At 43.3% G+C, this 24,004-nt stretch overlaps 2 protein-coding genes across 4 annotated transcripts in view; one reads left to right on the top strand and one right to left on the bottom strand.

Moving 5' to 3' along the window:
• Positions 1 to 720: 720 nt before the first annotated feature.
• Positions 721 to 21,458, bottom strand: NAA50 (N-alpha-acetyltransferase 50, NatE catalytic subunit). Of its 3 annotated transcripts, none has more exons than XM_071433238.1 (5): positions 21,264 to 21,458; positions 8,713 to 8,849; positions 8,138 to 8,257; positions 7,113 to 7,179; positions 721 to 4,687 (listed from the first exon to the last, which is right to left on the bottom strand). In XM_071433238.1, the coding sequence occupies exons 1-5, from the start codon at positions 21,269 to 21,271 to the stop codon at positions 4,507 to 4,509; spliced, it is 513 nt and encodes a 170-aa protein (XP_071289339.1). In that variant the 5' UTR covers positions 21,272 to 21,458; the 3' UTR covers positions 721 to 4,506. The 3 variants fall into 3 exon arrangements, with proteins under 3 accessions (XP_071289339.1, XP_071289341.1, XP_071289338.1); XM_071433240.1 differs by having other exon boundaries at positions 8,713 to 8,846; XM_071433237.1 differs by lacking the exon at positions 21,264 to 21,458 and having other exon boundaries at positions 8,713 to 9,712.
• Positions 21,459 to 21,699: 241 nt separating this feature from the next.
• Positions 21,700 to 24,004, top strand: part of ATP6V1A (ATPase H+ transporting V1 subunit A) — a 31,787-nt gene continuing 29,482 nt past the window's right edge. The window contains exon 1 of the mRNA XM_071433233.1: positions 21,700 to 21,863. The gene's annotated coding sequence lies outside the window, so the exon portion shown is untranslated. The remainder of the gene's footprint in view (positions 21,864 to 24,004) is intronic.

The raw sequence follows: 24,004 nt of genomic DNA, 5'->3' as shown, positions 1-24,004 counted from the left end.
AGCAACTCCATCTGTTGATAAAGCAGTTTCCAAAGGAACTTAAATAAATGAATAGAATACAATGTACAAATTTAGGGAAACTCTTATTTTCCTCCAGAACCTGGGCCAGAGTGCAACTTCATCACTTCATAAATGGCACTTCAAAGCAGAATAGGAGCACACTGAAAAAAATGAAAAATACAGACAAAAAAATGGCTTTAACAGAAGAGACTGGAATTGTTAAGAAGAGAGATGAGCTTTACTTAAATACCTTTCTAAGAAAAGTCAGTGCTGAATGTTAAGACCAGTCACTTTTACAAATATGGACCATAGTTTTTCAAAGGCTGTGGTCAAGATTTGCAATGACTAGCAGCTAGTTTGAATACTTTAAACTTTTTAACCCATAAAGCCCAAACCAGAGTTCTTGACACCTGGTCTGTTTGTTTCCAAACTGCTCAGTAATCAATCAAAATTATTCCAGAACAGTTGTTCTTCCTCTCCTCCCTCCTACCCCACAAGACAGGACTTCTGAGGAAAGGCTCGTAACTTCAGGGAAAACAAACAGACCTCACTCTGCACAGTTGTCAGACACCCTTGGCATTCATCCCAGCAGCTCAACACACAGTTCACGTTAGAAATCTTCTGAGTTACACAGTTTATGAAACATCTGAGGAATAGTCTGTATCTGATTTCTGAAGGAAACAGCTGGACAGCAAAAAAATGCACACAACAAGTTGTAAATGATATAACTCAAATAGTGCACGTTTATTCTGAACGGTATTTCTAAAGAGTTTGAGAAAAACAAAAACATGCTCCTGATGTACAACAAGGGCAATGATATAGATTAAAAATGGACCATCTTATTGTAAAGAATTTGCTCCCCCTGCAACTTAACTTGTAACATTGAGAATGCATCTGTAAACTGCATACAGCATACCTTTCACTAAATCTTAACTCAAGAGACCAGGGGTGGTCTTAGCCAAATTAATCAGGAAGCAGTTGCAGATTCAAAAGAAACATCCAAGTCAGCAAACACTTTACAAAACACAGACATTGTGCATAGCAGCTGACCCTGGATTACAACATGGGGGAGAATAAAACAATTTGGAGGATCAAATTTTTACTAGACACAGGGCACCATCAAGACTTAACTAAATAGCATGTAAGTTTGTTTCAATTTTAACAGTATGTCATATTTAGTTGGCAGGTTTAACCATTAGCTGCATCATGTAAACTCAGCCAGTTTCTGTATACACTAAATACATTCTTCCCCCTTACCCCTCCCAAAAATGAGGGATCTCTCTTCTGGATGATTCTTTTTCTCCTGTACCATGGTTTCCTCAAGGAGTCTTTTTGTAGGTAATATCTTCATACTTCAACCGATGTGTGACAAAGCCAGTTGCAGAGATTCAGGAGTAACTTGTATATACACAATTTACACTCTAAAGCTGTTAGTCGTGTACTTTTTCTTGCTAGATCTTCATCCAGAACAGGAGGTGCTGGTGGCTTTTTTTCCCCCACTGAAACTCCCAACTTTGCAAAAATTTAGTTGTTCACAAGCTGTTATTTTCAAACTAGAAGGATGTCCTCCTGCAGCAACAACCAAAGTAACTGAAGTTCTCTGCAGTAAGCCCATACTTCACACAATTTCAGTGTCTCTAGGTAACAGCACTAAGATACAGCACTCTCCTCCCTCACTCAACACAACTGGTAGACTAATAAAATACAACTGTTTGTCATCCAGAACTACTGACCTTCACTTGCCCTTACCCATGTACAGGGAACACAGTTTTCTAAGATTCAGATTAAACCTTGTATTCAAGATTCAACAACTGTTTTCCAGGATTAATAGCCTGGGAAAAAGGAGTCTTAGATTTATTCTCTCTTCCATCTCCTACAAAACATTTTGTTAGAAGTTACAATGAGGCAGGTCTGCTGTGGAATAGGAGCTTTAAGAATTGTTCTCATGGATACATTCATAGAATGATGGCAGCCCAAAGCAAAAAGAGACAGAAACAAAGGTTAATCCAAGTAAGTTCAGACATCAGACTTGTACTTTTAAACCTGAAGAATAACTGTCTGTGAAACACACTGATTTGTGGAAGCCTACGACAACAGCAAATCCTAAGAGTTCATATCCCCACACCCATCTACCCAACCCAAACACTTACCACTTAGTTCTAGAAGAATGAAGAGCACTTTGCTTGGCACCAGAGGCAGCTATGGTCTGAGTTACAGCTGTGCTGCACCAACACCCTCAAATACAATACTATCTCTCTCTCCCTCCACATACTTCTCTTGGTTTGGTCTACAGATGGCCAGGGAAACTATGTTGGCATATGACAAGCCAACTGTGCTTCAATACATCCCCTTCTAGAAAGATGCCGGGCTGCCAACATAACCACCACAAGCAGGTCCTAGCTGTACAGAAAATAAGCTTTTGTCAGAACCAGGCTGCCTCTGGCCACGGGAACCGTCTGCATCTTTCTAGCCAGAGTCTGCCACCACGTGCTGCAAACGCAGGTGCTCGGGCCGAGCAGATGGGCTGGTGTTGGCCACCTGCCCATCTCCAAGACTCCATTAGTGCAAACTCAGCAAATTAAGCAGCCGTTTTCCAGCACAGGTCTGTCAAGATGCACTCCAACAAATGCTACACACCTCTGTCAAAGAAGGAGTAACTGTGTAGCAGCTGGCATAGTCATCCCTGGGGTATCAAAGACCACCCCACGTGCAGCGAGGGGTGCCATCCCTTGCCTCACAATTCCCGTTTTGGAATCCTTGGTTTCCAAGTCACCCTCTAATGACTGGACAGCACCTACTAACCAGATGTATGCTGCAATGCACACTACAGGTTGGAGGCTTTCAGAGCGGAAGAATTCAAGATGCAGATCTAAACTTTTAAAAAACAAACAGGAAAAGAATACAGTTCAGCATCTACATGGGGCATGGGGCAGGTTGGTGTTGTCTCAGCTCAGTGCACTTTCCCAGATGCTTGGAGAAGAGTCCAAGCTCAAGTTGGTATTTATATTGGCATACATAAAATTGCTGGCAACAGTGCCTAGAAAGGAGCACTGGTATTCACGCAAACAAAGCATGAAAGGATGCAAAGCAGAGCTTAGTACAGTTTACTGTAGCCTCAAAGTTACAGTACTAGGAAGAAGCCAGCCAGCCTATTTTCCAAACCCATAAAATGCTCTAATATATGCTGCTTTCTCCGGTGCTCCACCAACACCCTCTCACCAGAGGAGAACTGCATTACTACTACTGAACGGGGAAGGGGAAAATAATCTTCAAAGGAGCAAAACCACGCAGTTCTTCACCACCTCCTCCCAAAGGAGCTCATAAACACAGCAAGTCAAGCCAATCCCAAGCAAATCCAGGAGACCCTGCAAAGCTATGTGATTAGGGTCAGATTCATGTCTGCCTTCTTAGCCTTGCTGCCTGGTTTCCTCAACCCTTACATCTGTCACCACAGATTCAGTAGCTGTAACAAAGTTATCTGGAGACAGGTGCTTGCCTTATGTCATCAAAGCTGGTAAGGTGGTCACAGTCACTTTTTCCATCCCAACAACACAGATAAACTAACTCTCAATGAGCCCTGCAGAATTTCACCCATTTTAAAAGCAAGGGTGTTGCCTCAGGATTCATATTTTTACAAGGTTATTCTTGCCAACACCAGATCTAGCTCTTGCTCTGGCAAAAGTCTGCTGGGAGTTGGGTAAATGAAAATAAGAAAAAACAAAGACCACTCTAAATCCTCCTCTCAGTCAGTTAAGAAGTGTAGCACCAGCTTGGGTGAGGAGTATTTAAAAAAAGCATCCAAAAAGATCAGCCCAGGCAGAGTGAAAAGGTATGGTAAAGTAGCCCACCCTTCTCAGCAAAAGATGGAGGAAAAAGCCATACTCAAAAATATTGGGAAGAACTAAATATACTTTTTTGAGGTGGGAGAATTAAAAGGAAGAGTGGGAAGTACTGAAGTAACATTCAAAGGTTGGGAGAGAATAAAGTACCCTGTAGGTTATAAAAAAACACAATAATGTAGGAGTCAAAGGACAAGATATTGCTTTGCCTTTTCCCCCCCATTGGGTTTACATTCTGCTTACTGAAAGAATAATTCTGAAGGAAACTTGTCATCAGGATAACCTGCTCAAGCCCTCCACACCTCAAACTTAAAAGAGATCTGCACACCTTTTCCCACCCCAACAAAAACCAAAAAATCAGCCCCCCTGCCCTCAAAAAAACCAAAAAACACCAGAAAGGAGAGCTCAAAAGAAAAAAAAGAAAAAAAAAATCCAAAACCAACCAAAACCCAACCCCAAACATGATTGGACAATCCTTGGAAGAAGCATTACATTTTGTTGGAGAGAGGTCAAGAAAAAAAAATTAAGATGAAGGGGTGGAGTAAAAAAAAAAAAACCGTAACAAAACAAAAAACCAACCAACCAATCAAAAAAAAAAAATAAAAGAGGCCTCTCTTTCCTTATTTGGCGACAAGCAAGTGCAAGAAAGTGTCCGCAGGGGTTTTGTTCAGTTGTCGTTCTTTTGCACATCTGCGTTCTGGCCAAGACAAGGGGCTTTGAGGTTTTTCTGCAGCACGTGCGCATCTGCGGGCTCTATCCTCTTGTAGTAGTTCTTCTTCGTCTCAATGATCTCAAAGCCAAACTTTCTGTAGAAGTCAATTGCAGATTCGTTGCTGATCTGGACATGCCTGGGACACAACAGGGCATAGAGACATGGGGGTCAGTAATCTGCCTCTATACTCACAATGGTCAAAGACAAGAAAAGCAGATAGATAGACAGAGACAGGAACAGCAGTGTAAATCCAAGACTGGAAATGTTCATCTTCCCAATTCAATTCTGGGGCTAGCACTCAGCTCCTGGATGGCCCATGGTTGTCAACAGCAGTAAATGTTTCCCCTCAGTAAAACTCTTTCAAGGAACACAAAATAGCAGAGAGACTCTGAAGCGTTATTACTTCAGTAATTTCAATTTTTCTTCATCTCATTAAAGCAATATGGCAGATATTCAGTGGAAATATTTAACAGTTTTACTAAAAAGCCATTTTTAACCTCCTGTAGTAACACTTTGCAGATGACCAGAGGAATTGTGTCAGGGATGACCAACACACTGTAACATACAGCTGGCAATGGTGTTTGATATTCTTTTAACACCTTGCTCTACTCTAAACACTCCTCTCTCCTAACAAAAAGCTGTAATACAAAGAAGTCCTATGGATTTACAAAGTCCTTTTCCCTTGTATTTACTTCCCCTAGAGTTTTACGTATTTTGCTAGCGTGTTTCAAGGCCTCCAAAACTAACAGCCATCTGCTCTTTATCCTAAGTGACTAGGACATTTATTTGCACAAGTTTTGTTGAAAAAAAGAGAGAGAGATAAAAGAAATAAAAATGTTTATATCAATAAAAGGCATTCATTAAACACTTCCAAAATTCAGTGGAACTGCACAACTTCACGAATCACTTTGTCATGACAACACACTGCGTAACCATAGAACTAAAGTGGAAGCAACAGCAGAACAAAACAAAAGATCTTCGTGTTAAGCCCAATAAGCACCAAAAAGCTAAAAGGGAACGTTATCGCAATGACAAATTCAGGCAGTGATATCAAATTTGGTGCTAAACTGCATAATATGTTCAAATAGAAAATGCACAAGCAATAGACATAGTAATAAAATCAATGGGCCACTAAAAGAACTTTAGCCCAATTTTGGGGCTATTTATTGTCATGCCAGAATCCTTAGTCTAGGAACTATAAAGAAGGATTATGAAGGATTTAGGGTTTTTTTGGTATCAGAACCAGCAAATAGTTCCTTCACTGTGCACACAGTTAAGATGCAAAAGTAAAAAGGACAGCCTCTGTCCCATTATGCAGGCATCTCAGAGAGTTCATTACCACTTCTCCTGAGGCAGAAGAGCAGGAAGGCAAAGCCAAAGGCAACTTTGAAACACAGAGATGGCACAAACCAACAACAGCAGAGGACGTGGAAGAGTCTGCACCTCCATGGCAGAAGTGGACTGAGTTTGAGGAGAAAATAACTCCATTTACAGTGATATCAGTGTATGAAACACTCCTCACAAGGCATCTTCCACAGGCCTGACAAGTGTTCAGGGTGTAGTTCTGTGGCAGTGTAAGTCCATCCAGACTGTACCTGCTGTGGGGCTATCCCCAGCAGTGCATCATGCTTGCACTGATGTGATGGCCAAGGCACTGACGGACAAGGAGGAGTTGGCTCAGAGAAGTGATCAGGCCAAAAACTGCCATCAAACCAAATTCACTTGGTAACCACACAGACAAAAGCAGAAGTGTGAAACCAGCAGCAAAGGAAAAGCATAGTTTTGGCATGTATGGATTTCAGACTCTCTTTCCAGGGGGACTACTGATACTGCCCTCTACCCCAGTGCTTGTTCTCTTGCTGCATCATGCCAAGTGCTTACACAGACATGCAGTTGATTTTAAAAATAACCAAAACAAAGCACAAGAAAACCACCTCCAAAATCCAAAACCACACTAGAACAAAAAAAACCCAACACCCAGAAACAAAACTGAAAACAGTTTCCCTGGCTGGGTCAGGGCACTGATCTAGTTTATTGTGTTGCTGCACAAAGAGCTGACCTGGCAGTGTGCAAGAATGGGAATAGCAGCTGGGCCTTATTACTGAATGTAGTAAACTTTCAGTGCTTGCAAACATCTCTAATATTCCAGAGTGCTGCATCACAGAGCGCTGTCATAAAAGACAGAAAGCAAATGCACCAAAACTGTATTCAAGACCTGCAGTATTTTCCATTCTGAAGATGACCATGTATGATAAAAATAAAATCCTTTTTAAAAAGATTTTTTTTTTTGGTCTTACGGTATAATTTTGCTCTAGAACATAATTTTGTAACTAAACTTCTTTCAAATTCAGCAAATTTACAGAACCTTTTCTAAATCAAGCAGCTTTTGGTTTTCCCAGCATTACACAACAAACCCAGAATATGACCCCTGGCTTTCCTACTATGTTCCATGACCCCACAAAAATATACACTAAACCCACACTTGGATCTCCATCCTTTTGCTCCCATATCTACCTTTATAATCTCTCAAAAAAATGCATGAGTGTAACTCATTTACTTACAGATAGATGTTGTCAAAAGTGCCATCTTTTTCACAGATGTTTAAGACATGATTCAACATTTTAGTTCCTGCCAAAAGATAAAGAGATAGGTAAGAAAACTAGAAGGGCACAATTTAGTCTGTACTTAGCTAGGTGCTTCCTTGAGGAGAGGCAGGTTAACTGTAGGTAGACTAAAATGATAAAGTGTGAAAACTAGGAAAGGCAAATAAAACATGATGTGTAAGTACTTCATTCTGTCTCTGATTGCTCATAAACCTTAATTCATTGTTTCTTTGAAGAAGAAATAAAAAATCACAACAGACCAGAAGCATTTGTATAAATCAGCTTATTTTAATACTAGTTTCAAGGTCTCAAACTCAGCTCAAAATACAGTCAAAATATTGTATGAAGCAGTGAGGGCACTGGTAAGCTTTTCCTAAAGACCTAGTAAAATAATTTAAAATAAAGTTATCTTTTCATTCCAGTTTGTCAGGGCAAACAGGTTACTATAGGTCTTGATTAATCTGTCCTATGGGTTTGCAATGTGGAGCAAAGAACTAAATGCAATATAGACAAAAGTAGGTGCTACCTCTGAGCAGCAATAATCAGTACTGATAAAGACAATAAATATAAAGCCCCTACATTTAGAAGAGTGAATTTAGAAGAGAGAAGCCAATGAAGGAATGTTGTGTTCTTCTTACGTATGACTTGCATACTGGCTACATATCTCTGACAAATTATTTCATCTCTCTCTGCCATAATTTTCACATGCATAGAAGCAGAGTATTTACATCACAATATGATAATATGATTAAGATTAAATTAATCTGAAATCCTGAATTAAAAATTTCTACAAAAGGTTCATTTCTGAAAGGTAGGGTAGAATGAACACATGATAAATCATACTCTTTCCCCCAAGTCCCTTCCAAAGAAATCAGCAGTCTAAAGTGCACTAACTTGGTTAAAGATCTGAAAGAGCATTTTAAAAGCTGGACAGCAGCCTGGTTTCTTTGATGCCTCAGATATAAAAGAAGATCCCTCTTTACCTATTCCTAGCCTTCGGTAAGGTGCCAGGCATCCAAGTGTCATGATGTACAGTCTCTTCTGGTTCTGGGAGTGATCCACCCTACAGCACACTGCTCCCACTGCAATATCATTGAAATAGGCTGCCAGGGAGGGAAACAAAGGTTTATCAGTAACAAGTCTCAAACTACACATACAGCTCTTTCATTTACAGCCTGTATCTTCCTCCCTCCCCTCTCGTTAATTCTCCTATCCGGATAAAATAACATACATTGTGGATTCACACTTGGAATGAAGTAACTAGTGCTGTTTTGACACAGTGGTTGCTCATCACTGTTCACACCGACCAGCAATGGCATCAGGAGGTAAGCTGCAATGGACAACTGCTTTCTTCTGGAGCAGAAAACATGCCTATTCCCAGTGGACATAATCTAGTCAGAACACAGACCCTCTGTGGCTTCTTTGAGGTTCTTAAACAGTTATTTTTCATGATGTAAAACAACTAAATAGAAGGAGCTGTTATTTAAAACCATTATGGATAGCAATGATGACCACTTCTGCCACCACAGCCCACAATTACTGGCAAGAACATTTGTACCTAGTTTGGCAAGTTCGCCAACCTCCAGTACATCCTTGTAGAACTTGTCATTGTAGCTGACAGGAAAAATGACCTGGTTTAGCCTCTTCAGCTGCTTAATGTTGTGTGGCGTCACATCTCCCAGCTCGATCCGGCTACTGGAACAAATCAAAACATGCTTAACATCTGACATACTGCAACATTTTTAAGGACACCCAAGATCAATTACTTTGCTTATCCTTAGAGAATTGTTCCACCTAACAGTCAGCTCAATACATATTTGAACTGCCACATCCAACCCATATAATCAAAGCTTATGCTGGTGGCTGATTTAAGTCCCAAATCTAGTTTCAGTCAGTTCTATACAGTCAGAAGTTCTTCAGGCCACACTAAACACCAATGCACCATAGTATATATGTGGTTTTACTGGGTAGGAGACAGGAGAACATGGATCTCTACAGAAGTATTAGCTTTAACATTATCCCACTCATTTCCCCTCTGATCATCAAGATCACAAAAAAAAAAAAATTAAAAACCCCAGTGAAAATATGGGAGGAACAGGAAGCTACAACAGAGACCAAGGAAATGAAGCCCTTATCCATGCTTCAAAGACAGCCTCAATTTTACCACCTGTCAATATAAAGCCTATGCTTTGACAAAGTCACGACTAGACATCTTTCTCTAAAAACCAACAGTACTGCGTGCAACAAATATATGAAGCCTGTTAATATGCAACTGTGCCCTTCTCAAGGTGATATCTGCATCTACTTTGATCATCACTGAAATCTTTCTTCCTGCTGAGAGCAGAACCACAACTTAAAATACACTGAATTATACTGAGAAGAAACAGACCAAGCTTCTCTCTTTTCTAAGACTAACTTCCTGACAGAAAGACTATACATACAGAAGAAAATTTAAAAAAAAAGAAAAAAAATTAAAAAATATAGAGATTAGTTACGCTTGGGTGAGTGCAAGCAGTTTTAACAATGATTACAAGAATGAAAAATAAAAAGAGCAAGATAATCAAAATCTTTTCCCTAATGATCACCAGAATATGCAGAAAGCCAGTGAATATGGAATTAGAAATCACATAATTCTAGGTTCATATCAGCCCTGTTTTACTGAATAGACATGGGCAGCAAGTTGTTTTCTGCCCAAATAGCTGTAAAGACACTGTTTATTCTCAAGATTCCTTTCTTCATGTATGGCCATTTGCACAAGTCCCTTAGAGAATTACATTCCAACACAGTGCAAGTCCCGAGCTAATAAGGATGATGTTCTCACACTACACAAGTACTCCCAGGGTAAACAAGCATGCAATCAAAGTTATGAGACGGTGGAGAAACTGTAGCACTTGTTTTATGCCCAGCTTGGCACACCTGCTCAGCCTAGCACAGCAGGGCTTCTTCAGGCTCACAGAAGGCAAGTTCTGATCCCAGCCAGCAGTGCTGCTGCCTTTTCCTCACAAAGGGCAGGAGTAAAACTGTGGCATGTGGGATTCTGGGTACATTTGTGTCTGTGAAAGAGTTTTGCTGGACTAAGAGTAATCTCGTACTAGGAGGGAAAAGAAGCCCGAAGAGTCCCTTTTGCTGCAGTCGGCGTGAGGGTAGAAACCAAAGGGAGCAGCATCTGCCCAGCTAGGTCAGATGAGCCTCAGTGCAGGAGGTCAGTAAGGGAGGAGGCAAACCTCAATTCACGCTCAGTTACTGAAAGCCGAGACCACTTCTCCAAATAACACAATATTTACCTTGGTGATACAAAGAAGTATCAGGAGATCCAAGCTTCAGTAGATCAGCAATGCTAGCATGATACACCCACAACAAAGTTGCTATACACCAGGTCTCCTTTTGAGCAAAAATCCCTGACACAGACCATCATAAAGTAGTGTTTTCTAACATTATTTAAAGATAATTAGTTACTAATCAAACAAACCAGGCATTAGAAGACAGCCACTATGAAATATTTATGACAACAGCCCAACAGAACAAAAATATATTACCACAGGCAGCCAGGACAAAATGGCCAAGAAAGGGAACATGGCCAGAAAATGGATCTTCACCAAGAAGGTTTTAGACAGAGAATAAATAAATAAATAAATAAATAAATAAATGCAGAAACAGAGTCTAAGGCTGGGAGTTGCTGAGCCAAGACATCACCTCTGAGCCTGGCATCAGGTCAGAGAAATGAGCTATCTTAGTAGATGGCTAAAAGGCACTTGCTGACACATTTCCTCATGCCCCTGGACTTCCCCCCTCTATCTCTCACCACTTGCCACATTTCCTGCTGCCTCCTGCCATCTCCAGCTGCTTGTCTCCTATGCTCTGTCACTATCTGGTTTGTCCTTGCAAGAATTGCACCAGGGACAGTATCTTACCCTGGAGAATAACATGAAAGAGGTTTGAGAAATGCTGCAGGAAGCATAAATCAATACCCTAAACATATCTGTTTAAATAGCATGTACTCAAACCATAAATTACTTTAATGTATAGCACTAGCTGATTAAATCAGCAGCACATCTGATATGCACAAAACCATGTAATACATAAATTAAGTAAGAACATGGAAAGGAAGACCCACATTATGTGAATTCATTATTTTGCCTGAGGACAGCATGGCCAAAGTGCCACTGGGGCCTTGAGTAAAATCATGGGAAAGCTAGCACTGCTGCAGAAAGCAGCAGTCCTCAGCCACTCATTTCCATCCTCTTGCTGGCACAAACGTTTGTGCATCAATGTAGTGAACCAACACCAATTAAAACTAACCTGGACAAAAAAGGGAAAGTTTAGTTTTAACCCACATTGGTCCTGACTTCACACAAGTCCTCTGCCACAATAAAGAAGAGAAAAAAAGTTTCCATAGGTAGAACTAATTGGTTCTTGAGCAGAAATGCCAGCTGACCCCAGTTTAAGCTGGAAGTACTGTGCAAGAGGAGCACAGGGATGTAGATTATCCAGTACATCTGTGAACACAGTCTACAGATATTGTGCTACAATATCATCCATAGAACAATGTGCACTTTGAGAAACTACTCCAAAGAGCCAAGACAAAGCACCTGTAATAAAGGACTCAAAATTATCTCTCTCTTATTTTCACCAAAGTAAAGCAAGCAGCTTTGTGGGGTCTTTTTTGTTGTTGTTAGTTTGTTTTTAACAGCAGTTTACAACTAGACCTGGTTCTTCAAGTGAAGTCTCAGACAAATCAGTAATTTAAGCAAGTTTACTGTGTCAGGTAAGGTCTGACTAGGACAGTCCTGTGCATTCCAGCTTAGTAGAAGGTGTACCAGAAGCACTTGTCCTCTGCTGTTGCAAAGAAAAAAATTAAATTATGAGCTCAAATTATTATATGAGAGAACATAAAGATGTGTAAAGAACCTGAAGTGCCCAGAAGGGACACGCCCTCCCATAATAAATTATTCAACCCTATGATGCCACTAATATTCCTAAGAAGATCCACACTTGTTACTGGCACCCCACAGCTCAAATGGCACCCCATGGAAGATGCAATAGTCAACTGTACTCCATCTCAGATGTCAAAGCTCCTGGGACAAGCCAGTCACCCCATTCCAAGCAATTGTTTTTAAGAGGAATGAGGGACTCCTGGCTTATCATGTCAGATCTCTTACTACTGCAGTGTTCTACAAATCCATATTCTCCTCAATGAAATACCAGCCTTCTGAAGCACTTAAATATCTTCCATTGTAAGGCTGCTCCCATGCTACCATTATTCTCAGTTAGTTATTCCAGTGCAACTCAAATGTAGCTCTATGCTGCCTGAAGATTACAGGCACCATTGCTTAGGCCTTTTCAGAAAGTTAGCATGATCTCTTCATACCCTTCTTCTAACTAAAGCCAAGCTCCTGGCCTTCTCCTGTAAGGCTGGCTCTTAATTCCTACTATTGCCATTCCTACTATTACCAGCTCTTCCTTACATTTCCTTCTGATTAAAATTGATTTTCCTTAAACATGGCTAACCAAAACCAATTACAGCAGCCCAAACACTATTGTCCTGTCCATTGACACTAAGCTTTTCCTCTCACTACTGGAAGCATTTTCCTGACAATTCGTAGGACTACATTTCCATGAGAAACATTCAGCATTTTTCACGACTGCTACATTCCACGACTTGGTCCCTGGGGGAAAAAACACGTGGAGAATTCACTAGTAAAGGGAATCAGCTCCTGGTGCATAGGCTGCTGTCTGTTAAAAGTGCACAGCAACACTGCCCAGCGATGTAAGAGTGGAAGTGAAGAGTGATCCACCAAATCTGAACGGAAGTGTGACTTTAGTGAGGTGACAGGCACCACTTCCTGAAACTGGATGAATGCCCAGAACATTGGCATTATCACTCCTGCTCTTGCATGCCAGTGTCCTAAGATCCTCCAGGCACTGGCTAGAAAAAGCCTCACACATTTTGTAGGACCAAATGCAATCCAGTTAGTCCTGCTGCAGTTGCATTGCTCTGCCTGGAGCTTACAGTGCTGTGATTTGAACAGTTTATTTTTCCTTCAATGTCTTACAGTGATACTACTGGAAATAACACAGGCTACATGAGACATTAGTGTTACTCATGTTAAGACTGCCTTTTGCTGCTCAACATATACCAAAGGAGAACTGCTATACAGAATGACAGCTCAAGAGGCAGCCAATTTCCAGCTACAGTTCAACAGGAAACACAAATTCACTCCCTGGGAATAACAAGTGCCCAACACTAGTTTAGAACCAACATCAGGGAGAAAAAGCAAATTTCAAGTTTCTTAATGCCATAAGAATCTCAGTCTCATTCAACTTTAAATAGCGCAAGTCTCTCCCCAGAGGGCTGTGCCTGACTGCAACAGATCTCCGTGTAACTGATAGCTGGGCTCAAGCTTATTGAAGGCATCTGGCAGGCTAAATTTAGCAGAGCTGTATCTGAAACTTGCAAAACTTACTGAGGAGTAAGTCAGGAGAGGCAGCACTGAGAAATGGGCCCTAACAAATTAAGAGGACTTCAGAGAAGGTTTGTCACCTGCTAACAGGCCAGCTAGCTTTATTGCTTCTATTTTGGCATCCAAGTCAAAGCAGGAGTCTAGACAGGATAATCCGCTCATAAAATCAAACCAAACCAGAACTATGAAGGCTATAGACCTGAAGGCTCTGCTTAGATTCTACTCCAAGGCCAAAAGAGCCTCTTCTAGAGTTTTGGGGTCATTGGGATTTTTATGGAGTTTTTTGTTTGCTTTGTTTTTGCTTAGGATTTTTTTAAAGGATGAGCTGTCTTGCTACACACACACAAGTTAGTGTAGTTCTTGTGGGCAGACCATTATGTTTTCAATTATCTCCAAGATCTGTGGGCTGCATATCTACTCTGCTTCGCTTGTCAGAAAACCAGAAGGATAAGTACAAACCTAGCATGCAAAAAGTCTTACCAATTTTCTCTGAGACCCCTGATCTTCTTTAGTCCTGCTTACTATTGAAAACATGTGTTTCATGACACCTGATACCTTGCTGGATGTTACCCCCAGTTCTGGCCTGCAGAAGAGCACAATGATGTACAGAAGAAAACAAAGCAATTTTAGAATCAGAATTAACAGAAGACTTCATTCAAGACTTGCAAGACTACTGGATGTCACTGTGAACAGGCTTCATGCATCACAATTCCCCAAGACATACATCAGACCCTTGCTGCCTCTCCCTTTAGCATTAAAAAAGGAAAAATAATACATAGCACATTACAGCCAAGTTTCTTCATTATATCTGGGTGCTGTATAATGTACTCTGCTTTAACCTAGAAAACCTGACCACATACAAAAGACTGGCCAGTCTTCATATGCAAGAAGCAAAGTTATGCTATAATAGCCTCACAGTTTTTCCAGCTGAAACGTGTCCTACCTAGGTCTCAAACCTTCAAGTGAAAAATAAACTTTCCCAAGAAAATGATAAGCTATCCTATTCTGTAGAGGGATACAAAGAGCATAAATCACTACGCCCAGCTGACAGAATTTTCAAACTCTAAAATAGCAAGAATAAATGTAGCTGGTCTAGAACAGAAAAGCAGACACACATATATTACTTAGTTGTCCACAAAATTCTGCTGCTCCAGAGCACCTCAAAAGGTTAAGGCTAAAATAATTATTCAGTCTATCCCAGGTACATCGATACCAGGTGAAAGAGGGAACAACTTGTCTGCCATCATACAGCAGGTAAAGGCTGCCAGAAACCCCAACTCTTTGTTGCTGCTATAAAGCAAGCTCACAAGAACATTGATTTTTATCCATGATTGCTAAACAGAAGTACTTCCCTATTTTGAAACACCTTCCCTCAAAATTAGTTTTGTGCCTCCACTAACTATATCCTGAGACACCTTATGAATTACTGCCCCTTTCCACACCTTCAGTGTCCCCAGATCTAACAATTATAACCCTTACTTGCCTCCCAGAAGATCATGAGCCTTTGCTAATTAGTGTTCATGAAGTACCTGATGATCATCAGGTAAGAACAGTCTTACCTTCAAATTCAAAATAGAAGTGATGTTTACAAAGTACCTTATTTACATAAATACATCTTGAGGGCACTTCTTGTATGTTCACAGGTAACAAACTACCTAATTGACATAGCAGGACAAAATAATTTTTCTGCTTCACAGAAACTATTTCTAGAGGTCACCAAAAATGCATTTCTTTACAAATGCCTTTGTGCATTAGAATAGTGGGGGAAAAAAAGTGAGTTCATTATGGCTTTCCTATCTATACTTTGGATTTCAGTTCCAGAGCTGGGTTTTGCAAGGTGTTCAAATCACACATTACATTAATAACACACTGAAAAATTACCTGAATCAGTTTCATGTGCCAACCTTAAAAACACTTCTAAGGCAACAATAATTTCCCCCCATTCTCTTCCTAATTTTCACTAAGAATGAATTGTTCTCAAATAAAAATTTGTGCCAAAGATCAAAAACCAAATAAATCTCCTTTAAATGCAATTTTCAACTTAATTTGTGATCTTTGCCAACAGTTCCAAGTGCCAGGTAGAGTAAACTTTCACAAGCCTTCAGCTGGTGCCCAGGTCTCATCCCATACTCTCTCAAGAGAACATAAATACAATGCTGAGATGGTGGAAATCAGAATTTTTTTCAGGGTTAGAGATTCTAGTCTGCTAAGGGCCAAAAATCACATGGAGCCTGGAAAGGAACAGGGAGAAGGAAAGCCAAGTGAGCTCAAGAAGTACTTAATGCATGAAGATCTTACTATGAAGCACAGTATTTTCAATTAATTAAAGACAGAAATACCCTGCCCCCACGAAAATTAAAATATCTTAATCTTAGTTACCTGGTGACAGTGTTGTGGAAATGGTTTTGGCTCTATTTTCAACAAAGCCTAAGGTATAATTTCCTTGTGATAATGAATTCATTCAATATGCTTTGACACAAATACACAGTTACCCCATTTCAGTGCTGTGCTTCTCTGCTCTCAGGTCTTCAAGGCCAAGAGTCCCTAAATAACCAAGTATTCTTCTGTGCACAGACTCTCTTGCCCTGGCTTCCCTGCCTCAAACTCCCTCCTGAGAAACTTCTGCTGCTTTACAATAACTCCCACATGGGTCACTTCTTCCCTTTCCCTTTTCCAGACTGGAGCAGAAAGTAATCCTGGCATTGCCTGCCTCACTTAGAGCAGGAGTGATGCCAGGAAGTACTGCACTTCTCTCTTATCAATTCCCAAACAAATATAAAGCTTCAACTTTTCATGTTCTTTCCTCTTCTGGATAAAAATATCTAGCGCCTTCTCAGATTATTGGTCTGAACACTTCTAATGCTTGCCAAATGGGCAGGCTCTTCAAGTTCTGAATGATTTCCACTTGGATTTAAGTATTTTTCTGGCTCAACCATCACCATTATTCCCCATTTTAAAAGAGATTTAATGTAGCAAAGGAGGATGCATCATTTCTTGTCCTCAGGAGATGGCAGCAGAGACTGTGGCATTTGCTGATTAACTAATGTTACCACATTTTTCATAGAAATGTCCCAAACCACCAAGCTACATCTACATGCAGAAAGAACCAAATGGTCAAACAGTACTCAAAACACAAGACGGGGTTCTAAAGTGCTTCAGTAAAATGCCTACAACTCCTCTGCTACCTTCCTACCCTCCCAATCCTTCCTACTTTGTGGAATGTCTTAATCTGGTTAAGGAATTAAACTCAAAGTGGTCAGAGTTATAAATCAGGTTAAAGTACCTATAATAAACTGCACTGAGTTTTTTATAAACTCATTTAGAAGCTGTTAAGCCATTTGTAAGCTTGCATATAGGCAAGGTTTAAATTTACTGTCCATGAAAAAAAAAGCAGACTTTAGCTCACACTTGGACATTTCTAGGTTGAGAAAAAGCCTAAAAATAAAGTGATTTTCAAGCTCAATTACCTTTTTTGTCCTGACTCCAGTGCATATGGCCATTCAGCAGTTTTCTCATAAACTTGGAACTTCCTCCCATATATGTTAAGCTTAGCACTGCGCCGAGCAAACGGAAACAATTCAGCAGCTCTGCACAAACTCTGTCATACTAACTCAGGAGAGAAATATCCCTCCCTGTTCTCCTCAGAAACATGACCATCTTCAGGACCTTGAAAGGTTTACTCCTTGAATCCAGGCAAAACAAGCAGAGGTATCAGAACTTACCATAATGACTCCCCACACTTCAGGAACAAGATAGTTATTTTTCTGTTATGTTTAGTACTCCCCAGCTGTGATGTCCTACAAAGGCAGCCAGAGCAGCACAAGCTGCAGTCTCAGGGTTGGGAAGTTCCCTGAGGCAGCAGGTACCTGTTGGGTAGGATGTTGCCTGTAGGACTCTTCCACAGCAAGTCAGGAGGACCCTTAGGAACTACCAAACCTGAGACTTAGCTGCAAACACAACAAAGTTGAGAGGCAATCTCCTAGGAGTGTCTTACCCAGAAGTAGTTAGTGCACACTTCTTTCTAAGGCCGGTTTAACACACAGCACTGTACTTACTCCCTGTTTCAATCAGTTTTCCACCACATGGCTCAAGATGTGCTGCTACATGAAAATCTCCCAGGTGTTTCCCATCAAAACTGGAGAGGGATTTGGTCAATGTGAAAAATAACGCACGCACAGGATCACAGGCACTGGGCCCTGCTTGTAACAGGCCCTACTGGCTCCTTGAATGTGACAATCCTGGTCACACAGCAGGTACATGCACGCAATGGAGCACGCAGGTCCTGCAATAGCCACATGTAATGTGATTTTTAGGGAAGGCTACAGGGAAAGGCTGGATGCCTTACTTTCACAGGTTTCATCTGAACTGAAACAAGTCAGAAATGCATCCTTACTTTAAGACCTCAAATGTCACAAACAGCAATCAGCAAATGCTCAAGAATCAATGCAAGACTTTCAGTTTTCTCTCCTGAAAACCAGCAGCATAACAACTGCAATGAAAACACAAAACCACTGAGCAACAAGTGAATCAACACCATGAAAACAGCAAAGTGCAGGGAGTATTATTTACAACTGCTCTATAAAAACAGCCAGATTACTACAGACAGTGGAACCTAAGTCTCGTCCCCTGCTATTTTTCCTCATGCAAACACAGTTCTAAAATAGATTTTCAAATTCAAGAACTAACAATAATTACATATAATAAAATGAAAACATTTATTAATCTTTAGAGAATCACAAGGTTCACTAACAGAACAGTGAATTAACTCAGTTTTTCAAGTCACATTTAAGAAAAAAAGGGAAACATAATGAGACTCAATTAAAATTATTCAGAAGGTGAGGATAGAATGAACATAAAGCCAAGTCTCACAACACGAGGTGAAAGCTAATAGCAGTTCCCAGTTGAGAAGATGATGTTTAACTCATCAAATAAGAGAAAATCCACAAAATTGTAAGCAGCTGAGAAAGCACAAAAATCCTCAGCTATTTCTGAAACCAGAGGGCCCAGGTAGGTCACCTAACCTCAAACACCCTGATGACAGAGACACTGCAACCTGCTATGCATTATTAACACACATCTATGTGCTATTTCAAATTCAGAGAGCTAAGAAAGAAGGCTGCAACACATACATTGACTACACAGACTTTTAGATCTGAAATTTCATGCCAATGAACCGGATAGTTTCTTTTTTAATTCTTTCTCTGCCAAAGCAGACTCTTCATAATGACAGCTGATTAAACATCAGCTGCTCCAAGCGCTTCCAAAATCATCTCTGCATTTTGTGGTATGGGTTACAATGCAGTGCATGCATTCCCAGAAAAAACAGTCAGATGGAGTCAGTTTGTTCAGAAGGACTTGTCCACAATTTTGGATTCAATACTGAAGACAGACCAGATCCCTTCAAGCCTCTCAGTTTCTGTATGCTGGGAGCTGAAGCTTTAGATCTATTTTTGGACCTATCTTTTGACAGTACTTGTACTTTAGGGATCTTCACCGATCTTTGTAACTTAAAAAACAATTTGGATTTGTTCCCAAGTCCCCCTATGTAATTTATACATTCCTTTTGAACTATTCTCTAGTCCTTTGAGTCTCATTGTATTTAAATGGGGTTATTTTTCAATTTGAGCTCTGCTGGCATATTTGCCTCCATCTGAATTTTTAGAGAACACCTGGATTCAATATGAGAATCTGCACAGGAATATGAATTTATTCTGCACCAGAACTTGCTGTGTGGTGCTAACAGTGTTTTGGCAAGACAGGAATATGCTGCTCTTCAAAGAGATGAAAGAGTACCAGAAGAGCAGAAATACCAAGTGCAGAACTCAAAGCAGTAAGCCCTGAAGTTGAACCAGAAATAAAGCTGCCTGTAAGTAAAAGTAAAGTGACAGAAATGAAGTTTGGTGCTCTGGAAGCAGAAGAATGGTATGCAGGTTTTTTCTCCATAGCCTTTTAGTCTAAAAAAAAGTTACAAGGAGTAAAGCAGCTCATGAAATGAGAACTCCTGATCTGTGCAAGCAAAGCCAGGCTCAGCTCCTCAGGGAGCACTGAGCACGGCAGACGGCTCTGGCCGTGCCCTGCCAGGACATCCCCACAGCACCAGCCTGGCACGCCTGGGCCGCTTTCCCACTCACACAGCCAGGTCCCAGCAACCCCGTCCCACGACGGACACACCACCAAAGCAAGGCTAAGCTGCAGCAAACAGCAGAGCGGTCAACAAAGGATAAAAGGAAACCCAGTTCTGTCGGGAGCGCTGCGGAACAACGATCCTGCCACCTCATCCTGGCTGATCCCTGCTGCTGCTCCTCCCGCAAGCCCCACTGTCCTCGTTACACAGGGACTAAGAGTGGCAGTGTCCCATTTTATGTAGGGTGGTGCAGGTAGATAAGGGGTTGTCCAATGTCCCAAACACACCTATCTTATGTCAGCTGAGAGTTTATTTATTTGCAATCATCTCTGAACGTCTTTCTACATACACCTGCCAGCCCCTCAGGATGCCTGAAGCTGCTTACATGCTGTAAGAACCAGCTAAGAGTATGTTATCAAGCAGTCTTGTATGACCTCACCCCTATTGCTAATAAGCTAAACCCCTTACCATTTCTTAGTAAAAGCTTAAGTGATTCAGCTTCCATTCACCCTGCCTTAAGCTGCCAAACTGGAATAATAATACCCATCATTGCATAACACCAGTTCCAAGGGGACTGGTTTAATGCTCTTCTGAGAATCAGCTGGGGAAAGCTTCCTCTGTGTCTGTGAAGAAACTGAGGCACAGAACTGGAACAAGCACGTTTTGTGGAGCACAAGTGATGCTGAAATTAATAAACATTAGGTGGTTTAGCCAACATTGAAAAACCTGTCCCAAAGTGACCTGGACAAGGTCAGGCGGGTCATCTGACACCAAAGCACAATTGTGTGTGTAAAGGCCTCCAGTCTCCTGTACAAAACCGGCCCCCACTGAGAGGGAAATCAGTGTTTTCAGCCAACCAGATTTGAAATCTCTAGTTTTCAGGAAACAGAGAGAAGCGATGCCAGGCCCAAATCAGCGAGCGTGCTACAGAAACATGACACAGAACACAGCTCATTTGTTATCCATCCACGCTGTACAGCCTGCACGTAGCAATTAAAGACTTAAAAAACCAACAAAACTGCTCAGAGGCTGTTGCACACAATAGCACTGCAAAACCACACACATCCGAGGCTGGCAGCTTTTTCGCACACAGTGAGTGGCGCTTCTTCGCTACCGCCAGACGAGGACCAGGCAGAGACGGCAGCCCGGCCAGCATCCCCGCCCGCCGTGCAGCTCCCCAGACCCCGCAGGGCGGGATCCCCCGAGCACGAGGAGCCGCCGCGTCCCGCCCGCTCCAGCGCGGGGCTCCGTGCGGAGAATCCGCGCTCCGGCGGTGCCACGATCGTGACGGCGCGGGAACCCCGCGGGCAGCTCCTACTCAGCCCAAAGGGCGCCAGCGGCGGCACCGCCGGCTCTTCTCGCCCAGAGGGACTCCCCGCCACGGGCCCCGTCCCAGCAACACCGCCCGAGCTCAGAGGCGGCGGCGCCGCTCGGCCCTCTCCGCCTCCCGCCAGCCGCGCCGCCCGGGCCCGCCCCGATTCCAGCTACCCTCCCGGGCGGGCCCGGCCCGAGCCCCGCACTCACCCCTTCATGGCGCGTCCGCGGCCTGCCCGCCGTCCGCACTGCCTGCGTCCGAGGCCCGGCGGTACGGGTGTGGCTCCGGCCTCCCCGTGCTCAGCGCGGGCAGCTCAGCTTCCTCCTGATCCCGCTCCTGCTCCCGATCTTGATCCCGCTCCCGCTCCCGCTCCACATGGGCCTCCGCCCGCCCCGCCCCGCCCCGTGACCCCTCACCTCACGCCGCGCGCGCGCCCCCGCCCCGCCCGCCATGACCCGCCTGCCCCGCCCCGCCCCTCCCGCGCGCCCCCGCCGCGCACGCGCTGCGCCCCGCGGGGCGGGGAGGCCCCGCGCGTCTCGGGGGCGGGGCGCGGGTGCCATCACGTGACGCTGAGAAACCAATCAGCGCGCCCCACTGCGCCCGGTGCACCCCTGCGCGGAAGCGGCCCGGGCTTGGCGGGCGAAGCTCCGCCCAGAGTAGGGCACGGCTCGCGCCCGACGCTTCCGGTGTGCGGCGCGGCGCATGCGCGCGGGGCCCGGCGTCAGCTGATCCAGCGCCTCCTTTGCCGCCGCCGCCGCCGCCGCTGCTGCAGGGACTTGGGCGGATTCGGGCGCGCCGGGTCGGCCCAGGTGAGACGCTCGGGCCCCGCGCCCCCTGTCCCGCGCCGCTGCCTCCGCCGCTCCCGAGGTGCGCCCGGGGCTTGCCCTCCTCTGCGTTGAAGGCGGGGGAGGTCGGCTCTCGCCGCTCTCCGCCGCGCTTGGACCCTGCCCGGGCAGGACGCGGTGTCCCCGCGGAGCCGCTCGCAGAGGGAGCGCGGCCCCAGCTCTGCGGAGCGGGTGTCGCCGGGCCCTGGCCCTGGGCAGCCGACCTTCAGGGAGCCGTGTCCGGCAGGGCAGCCCGCGGGGGAGGCCATGCGCTTCCCCGCCCCGCTTCGCCGGGAGCGGAGACCTGGAAAGCCGAGCGGCTCCTGAATGAAAAACCTCAGAAGGCGCCCACTGAGATGCTTTAGGGTTGTGCCAGAATTCCTTACAGAAAAGGAACGGGGCGATAGCGGCCGGGTTCCAGTGCCAGGTCATCCCACCATCTTGAGTGGGTGGATCTGAGTCTCTGGGTGCCTGAGCGCAGCCCAGCAGAGAGCGAACAGCGCAGCTCTGGAAGAGGAACGCGGCTCTGGAAGGGGAATGTTGCTGCGGGCCTCTCACTGCAGCCCGAGCGCGGCAGAACAGCCCCCTTTTGTTTTGCAGTTGAATATCCTGGTGGCGCATCAAATGTGCCTCCTATTCTTGCAGCCAGTCGCAAAACTCTGCCTTAGATGAGGTGTTCCAAACATCACCCTTGGCATTCACTTGGAGGCAAGAGAGAAATCTTGCATGACTGGATTCTGGATGATTTTCCAATGTCACAGGTAGCTTGACATTGGAATATGTGGCACTTATGTGTCAAGATCTGTCCATTCCATGCAGCTGCCCATAGTGATTTACTTTCTTAGGAAGAAAGTAAAATCTTTCCTCCTGAAATTTTACTGTCTTCCCTCAGAGAAATTGCACTCCTGTTGGGCATAAAAGCAATTTGGTGATCGTTTTATTCATTGTAATGCAATACTTCAGCAAAGTACACTGGCTATTTGATCTAGCATGGTATTTCAAATGCTAATTCTGCTTGCTGAAGTGGAGAGGGGGTGGAAAAGTAGGAAAACCTGGTGACAGACTGCACGAAGTGATTTATTAGCAAGAACATGCCAAATACCAACTGGCATTTGCAAGTGGAAGTTTGAGTAACTGAGGCAGATCTGTGAGTTGTGGTGTATTTGTGCTGTATTTCTGCACTGTGCAGATCTGCAGCAGCTGAATGTTTGGCTTCTCTGTGTGGTACTTCCAAAGGCCTTTTCAATGACCAGCAAATATACATATGTAATAATATCTACATTTCATTATTTTCTATGTAAGAATATGTGAAGTGAGATCACAATCTACAGGTCTTTGTATTACCAAAAATACTGCAGAATATTTTTGATGTGCCTGTCAGTCTGTATTATAAAGTCCTCTGGGAAAGCTTTATTCTTTATGTGGGGGGAAAATTAGTCTTTATTTTGTGATCAGGTGGTGAAGTCTGACATTCAGAAATACTAAATCACTATGGACATCAGCTTGAAAGAACAGGGAAGGAGAAATTAAGGCAACAGTGGAAAATGGTTGCTGGCATCAGCTGACGGTTCAAAGGGGGGTTGCAGTCTTGTGTTGCAATAGTAACACAAGATCTCTGTTTCCTGTAAATGCTGCCTTGTCATTTTCCAAATCAAGAATTCTTTTCTGCAGGTACTGGTAATAGGGTTGAGCCATGAGTGATTATTATTGCTTCATTTTTATAGAGCATTAGCTTAAATTTAGCTTTTGTTTTGGTCTAAGTATATATTAACAGTTTTATGCTTTATTGGCCCTCATTTACAAGGTCTGTGGGCCTTAAGTGTCCTTCTCTTATCTAATTTTTTTCCCAGGATGACTTCATGCCTTTATCTTTCAGACTTGCATGGGTGCTGGTGTTACACATTGTCATCCAAAGCTGCTATAGTCCAGCAGGTTACCAGATGATTCCTCTGAATGATACCCCTTTTAGAGGCACTGTGCATTCCCCCTTGTGTTTTGATGCCATAATGGTTTGTCTTGGGGTTCTCAAGCCCTGAAAGTTCCTACTGGTGGGTTTCCCTCGTGCTTTTAAATTGCATGTTTGTGACTATGGCTGCATTCCTAATTACTCCTTTAGAAAAAGGATT

The sequence above is a fragment of the Agelaius tricolor genome, unplaced genomic scaffold, assembly GCF_023055355.1.
Source record: "Agelaius tricolor isolate 1412-34295 unplaced genomic scaffold, bAgeTri1.0.p SCAF_9, whole genome shotgun sequence".
In the NCBI taxonomy this organism is placed as follows: Eukaryota; Metazoa; Chordata; class Aves; order Passeriformes; family Icteridae; genus Agelaius; species Agelaius tricolor.
The sequence above is the reverse complement of the archived record's forward strand: the minus strand, read 5'-3'. Positions and strand labels throughout refer to the sequence as shown.

Bases quoted from the DNA above. Each gene is read 5' to 3' on its own strand.
- NAA50 (XM_071433237.1), bottom strand. From the start codon at position 8,884: ATGTCAGATGTTAAGCATGTTTTGATTTGTTCCAGTAGCCGGATCGAG. The intron at 7,180-8,137 runs GTAAAGAGGGAT...ATCTTTTGGCAG, and splicing joins TTACCGAAGGCTAGGAATAG to GAACTAAAATGTTGAATCAT. The intron at 4,688-7,112 runs GTAAGTAAATGA...GTTGTGTCCCAG, and splicing joins ACTTTTGACAACATCTATCT to GCATGTCCAGATCAGCAACG.